General features: G+C 41.3%; 1 protein-coding gene across 16 annotated transcripts; it reads right to left on the bottom strand.

The window, feature by feature from the left end:
- Positions 1-1,113: 1,113 nt before the first annotated feature.
- LOC124703810 (cell division control protein 2 homolog) lies at positions 1,114-5,394 on the bottom strand. Of its 16 annotated transcripts, none has more exons than XM_047236041.1 (7): positions 5,265-5,394; positions 4,580-4,668; positions 2,928-3,010; positions 2,502-2,712; positions 2,300-2,352; positions 1,932-2,095; positions 1,114-1,536 (listed from the first exon to the last, which is right to left on the bottom strand). In XM_047236041.1, exons 2-7 carry the CDS (start codon positions 4,635-4,637, stop codon positions 1,503-1,505), a joined length of 603 nt encoding a protein of 200 aa, XP_047091997.1. In that variant the 5' UTR covers positions 4,638-4,668; positions 5,265-5,394; the 3' UTR covers positions 1,114-1,502. The 16 variants fall into 16 exon arrangements, 8 of the variants coding, with proteins under 8 accessions (XP_047091997.1, XP_047092000.1, XP_047091999.1 ...); XM_047236044.1 differs by lacking the exon at positions 4,580-4,668 and adding an exon at positions 3,889-3,973; XM_047236043.1 differs by lacking the exon at positions 5,265-5,394 and adding an exon at positions 3,889-3,973 and having other exon boundaries at positions 4,580-4,856.
- Between the last annotated feature and the right edge of the window lie 545 nt (positions 5,395-5,939).

Below are 5,939 nucleotides of genomic sequence, written 5' to 3'. Positions count from 1 at the left end.
GGAAAACTAGCTGTCTGCCTCACAAGTTGGATCGGGCTTCTTTTTCGATCAGGGAGGTGTTTGTGTTTGTGAGTGAGTGTGATCAGGACAAGGATATGGTTTAGTTTGTTGCCAGATCGCCCCTAGACGTGGGGAGCATGCACAAGCACAAATGATAATACACATATTAATTTTTCGGCTTTTGCGAGCTATGGTGTAGGAATCCGGTGATCTCCACAACCAGCTTTGGAGCCGAGTCAGATTTGCTACCTCTCTTTAGTTTATAACCTCCCTTTTCCAAACTTTTCATAGTCTTGTTGAACTTTCCTGCATCCCCCATTAGGGTTATCGCGACGAGGTTTGCTCTCTTTTTTGGTAGCTAAGCGAAGTGGGGGATGCATGATACGGTTGGGGTGCAGCACGTCGATGAAAGCAATAATGGAGCCATGGAATTTCGCAAGATTGAGGGGAGACGGGACCCTGTCATGTTCACGTAGTACCTGCGTATGTGTCTGCTATCTATCTACACATGTTGGTGGAGGGATATGCGTGAAGTTACCTGCCTTTTAGTTATTGTCTATCTTTAGTATGATACCCCCTTTGATAAATTCTCTCCTTTCTTGTTCTTTCGTTATCTCAATTCCCTGTCCCATCTCCCATGGCAAACACTGCATCATGTACCCAGATTGCAGGCACAAAAAAGTGCCGGCAAAGACACCAAAAGTGCCGGCAAAGATTTTTTAAGGCACAAAAAAAAGTGTTGCGTTTATTCCAGTCGAGGTAGGTCTTTGCCTGCATTTTTAGAAAAGTACCGTTAATTGTATTTTAAGGCACTTCCAAAAATGCCGCTAGTTAGTATTGCCGGCACTTTTGAAAGATGCCACGGTATCTTTTTGCTGGCACTTTTCGAAAATGCCATAGAATCTTTTTGCCGGCACTTTTCGAAAAATGTCACGAAATCTTCTTACTGGCACTTTTCTAGAGTACCATCTAAACTTTTTGCCGGCACTTTTAAAGGATGCCTACAATTACTTTTTCAGGCTTTTAATTCTGGTGCCGCTGATTATTTTCTTAGGCATTTTTAAGGTTGCTATACTGCCTCAAACATTCAAGCAATCTACAATCAAGCATACATCACACTCAAGAAGTCAAGCAATGTTTGAAACCAACATTTTGAACATTCAAGGATTCACAATCCAAGCATCTAATTAACTTCCATGACCAACAGTGTTCATCTCCACATCATGAACAACATTGTTTGAAACCATTAGATAAAATACACAACAAGGTTCATCTAACATGGTTCATCTAATTGGCTTCCATCTTACTTGTCTGACCAACAGGGTTCATCAAGCAAGACCTGTAACACAATCACACATCATACTGGCTTCCATTTGCTTGTGGCTTCTATCCCATGTGTCTCTTCACAGCCTACTCGCAGCCCAATGCCCAGGAGGAATATTGTTTGCCTAAATTGTACAGCACCCGAAAAAGACAATGATCCTCTAGAAGAAGATGCGGATCTACTCCAAATCCCAGCAGTTCCAGTAATTTATCCTGACAAAAAAATAGAGTAAAGCAAGTAGTCCACTTTAATGCAAACACACTTCGATTCCAATAATGCAAGTATACATACAGTAATTCATGGACACATAGGCAAACAATATTTAGAGATTTGTTGCTCTAGTAACTTGTTGTATGAACACATACAGTAATGTATATAGGAACTTGCTCCACTTTAAATTTGCAAGTACTCCCAGCAAGAAATCAAACAATATTCAGAGAGTAGCAAACATGCATTGACCGTTTGACACACGAAATAAATTGGTACTGTACTATTGGTGAAGTTAAGTCAAATAACTGTCCAATAAAACATACTCCCAGTCAAGCTACCGGTGCTATTGTTCAATCAAGCTATGGTAAACTAAAATGGTTCGGGGAGAGAATCGAACCTGAATATCTTAAATAATTTATCAATCTCAGAATCGCCTGGAAACAGTGGCTTCTGCTTCACCATTTCTGCAAAGATACAGCCCACTGACCACACATCAACTGGTGTGGAATATTGCCTCGCTCCAAGAAGAATTTCTGGAGCTTTGTACCATAATGTTACTACCTAAAAAATACTTCCCATAGACATGCCTTGTGAGTTGATGTGCCATGGTGTTGTTTGATACAAGAACAATGAGCTTGTTTAGATGCAAAATCATATGTAGTACATACTAAGATGCAAAATTGTATACTAAGATCCTGCCAAAAGGCGACGTGGTACTGGAACAGTTCTCAATGCGCTTGTAAACGAGTAATAGAAGAAAAATACCTCTTGAGTAAATGTACGAACAGGGATTCCAAAAGCCCTGGCTAAACCAAAGTCTGCAAGCTTCAGTGCGTTAGTACACCGATCTACCAATAAATTCTGAGGTTTCAAATCTCGATGAAGAACTCTATGAGAATGACAGTAAGCAACGCCGCGGAGTATCTGATAGAGATATGACTGGAGAAAGAAGAAAACAGTCACATACTCACATACCAAGATGCAACCAGAAGATCTTCTCGTGCAGATACCCATTCTGGCACATAGCATCCAAGGAGAGCCCGAGTTAATACACCAGAGGTAAATGTTGAAGCAAGGTAACAGGAAAAAGGACGGCGAGCGGAGCTGGAAGAGCTCGGCTTCCAGAGGTGTATTGTTCTGCAATGTCTTCCAGATTTTTCCAGTTGCAGAATACATCTCTAAGATAAATTTCAGAATAGTAACAGGTAACAAGTAAATGTTGAAGCAAGGTAACAGGAAAAAGGTTGCAGAGATATTGTACTCCAGAATTAACAAGCATAGTAAGCCCTGATGCATATACTCCAGAATTTTAATCAACTTACTGTAGAAGCACACCACTTCCAGAAACAATTAAACTAGGATACAATTTTAATCAACTTAGTGCAAAGCATACCTGGAAGCCTGTTATCTTCTTCAGATCAGACTTCAGTTTCCTGATTCTTAAGTCTATCTGACTTTTGTACTGGAGCTTCTTCTCTGTAAACACCAAGGAAACGGAACACTATAGGTTACTGCATATAGAGACCCACTGTATTTAAATGCTTTCTGAAGAGTTTAGATTCACACAATGCGGTGCTTCGATGAAATATTTTCAAAGTCTAGTAGACGGACTATCAGTACTTGTGGTTTGTCATGCGGCCACTAAAACAACTAGGCAAATTTTGTGTACCAGTGATTATATTTGTGTGCCTTCTGCGTTTTCAGACCTAGCTAAACGATTAGTCTATGTACTCTCAGTACTTCTTTTACCTCCTGATGTTATTTGGTATCCTGTTCATTAGGTCGTTCATCCGCTTTGAAATGTGATGTCCTACAGCTATATTGCAAATATTCTTTTGAGCGGAGACTAAATATTCTTACTAAGATAAACAAGCAGCTAATGTACTCCAGTAGTATCAGTAGAACGGTCCAATTTTTTTCTATCTGCTGTACTGTAGAATAACAAAGACAATTCAGGTTGGACTGTGCTACTGGTGTATAACAAAGACATTTCAGGTTCCAGGAGTGATGCACTTTCATCACAATCAGAAACCCATATGCTCAGTTAAACTGGTTTAACTGTACATCAATGCTTAGATCCAGTGTTTTACAGGTATCAACCAATTTAAGCTACTCCACAATTTCTACCCCCAAACATAAGCTTTTCGACAAGCAAATCAAAAGTACAGTACTCCTGGAAGGTTGCGAAGTGAGCCATCTCAAGTGTGCTGAAACAGTCTCCAACCATCCAAAACTGTATGTGTTGTGTTAGAGTGCAAAGTTACATGGGCAAATGCTAGTTTGGCCAGAAATGGGTACTCTAGCAGGCAGGTGTGACCAGCAGCCATGTAAATTTGGTCAGAAAGGAACAGGACCTCTAATGCTTGTTATTGAGCTGCTTGTTATTCGCATCTGAGAAGTTATGCTAAATGAGGTCACTGAATCCCGTCTCCGGCGAATCTAAAACGGTAGAATAGAAGTGAATAAGTTCATTGTTGTCCATATCCTTAACAAAGAAACAAAAGACTTATAAAAATCAAACAGTAATCTATGTGTGCATGTGTGTTCCTTTAAGTAACATCAAGTGCGCGTAATACAAGCTGCCGTGGCAACTTTGCTTTTCAACCACTACTCGCAAAGTCACAATAATAGTGAACTACATGTTGTTTCAATTCAGAAACCTTCCAAGATTCTGCAGAAAAATGAACTTTGTATGCCGCTTCTTCCATTAATATAATTACATGCAACCTGAGTTATTTTTCCAGCAATGACTCAAAAAAAACCCTAAGATTTGCATAGGCAGGCCATAAATTGTCTAGCCCGCTTGGGGACCATAAGAACAGGGAGGAGATGGAAGTATAAAACAGGTTGCTTCCCACAAGAATAGCCATTTGACACTTCATCAGATAATGACTTATGGCAAAACTGAGTGCAGAAGTACTATGCAAGTACAACAAAAGCCTTATGGCTGTGTACCACTATATTTGTCAAGAAAGTGCAAACAAAATAAGGCTCAGTATATCTACTTATATAGGAGGCGCTTGGAAGCTTTTATCTAAGGTGTACCTTGCATTTCCTGAGAATGACTTGCAGCCTTACACACCATCAGATGAGCATAAAACATCCATTACAAATTCAAGTGAACCACAAAATTGCTGTGAAAATGACACAGGTGATCTTTAGTCTTTAGCAAAAAAAAATACACCACCATAGTCTATATCAATCCCCCCAAGTAACTCTATCTTTGCTACCGAAAATTGTTAAGCACATAAACAGTGGATTTTTTTAAGACATGTGCTTTCATACTTCTACTCATGCAACATGAAAGGTAAAAATAGCTTAATTGTAACTCAGTGATCTTCCGATCAAAGACAAGGCTTCATTTAAGCTATAACCCTAATGCTTGACATGCCAACAATTTAACACTTCCATGGACATAGCGACTAGCTTGAGCATAGCAATCTATATCAGCTCAAGAGTCAACACCACAAGAGCTGCTTTGTATGTGCATGAATGTCCCAGAAAATTTCTCTAGCAGGTTCCGTGGAATTAGAAAAATCCTAACTATGCTAACCATGTGACTTAATACTAAGTGCATTCACAACATCCACACAAATTATCCAAAAATAGAATCTCAGCGCTAAAACTGAATCATGACATGAACTCGTAGTTGGGTTTTGGTCTCAATTTGAACAAGAGTAATCACGGAGCCTGCCCTTTGATATTTCTAGGAATTAAACATACGGGTTACCTGCCCTTCTCGATATCCTTGGATACCGATGTTGTCATCCTTGGCCTACTCGGACTGAGTACGCCCTAGCTGCTCGTTGAGGACGCGCAGCCAGCACCCGCACGTCGGCAAGGACCTGCTGGAGCTCCACCCTCACCCGCGACGGTACGCGCCTCGGCCTCGACGCACGTGGTCTGGTCGGCGATGCTTGATACGTCTCCGACGTATCGATAATTTCTTATGTTCCATGCCACATTATTGATGATATCTACATGTTTTATGCACACTTTATGTCATATTTATGCATTTTCTGGAACTAACCTATTAACAAGATGCCGAAGTGCCGGTTCTCGTTTTCTGCTGTTTTTGGTTTCGAGAAATCCTAGTAACGAAATATTCTCGGAATTGGACGAAATCAACGCCCGAGGTTCCTATTTTGCCCGGAAGCATCCAGAACACACGAGAACCGCCGGAGAGAGGGCACGAGGCCAACCAAACCCTAGGCCGGCGCGGCCAAGGGGGGGGCCCGCGCCCCCCTATAGTGTCGGCGCCCCTTCGACCTTCTGACGCCGCCTCTTCACCTATATAAAGCCCCTGGACCTAAAACCTCGATACGAAAAAAAGCCACGGTACGAGAAACCTTCCAGAGCCGCCGCCATCGCGAAGCCAAGATCTGGGGGACAGGAGTCTCTGTTC

The sequence above is a fragment of the Lolium rigidum genome, chromosome 3 (assembly GCF_022539505.1).
Source record: "Lolium rigidum isolate FL_2022 chromosome 3, APGP_CSIRO_Lrig_0.1, whole genome shotgun sequence".
NCBI lineage: Eukaryota > Viridiplantae > Streptophyta > Magnoliopsida > Poales > Poaceae > Lolium > Lolium rigidum.
This window is presented reverse-complemented; position numbering and strand designations above follow the sequence as displayed.

What these genes read in the sequence shown, in the direction of transcription:
- LOC124703810 (XM_047236040.1), bottom strand. Translation starts at nt 2,830, where the DNA reads ATGCATCAGGGCTTACTATGCTTGTTAATTCTGGAGTACAATATCTCT. An exon ending in TTCGTACATTTACTCAAGAG is followed by an intron (nt 2,096 to 2,299) that starts GTATTTTTCTTC and finishes AGTATTTTTTAG; the next exon opens with GTAGTAACATTATGGTACAA. An exon ending in AAATTATTTAAGATATTCAG is followed by an intron (nt 1,537 to 1,931) that starts GTTCGATTCTCT and finishes TTTTTTTGTCAG; the next exon opens with GATAAATTACTGGAACTGCT.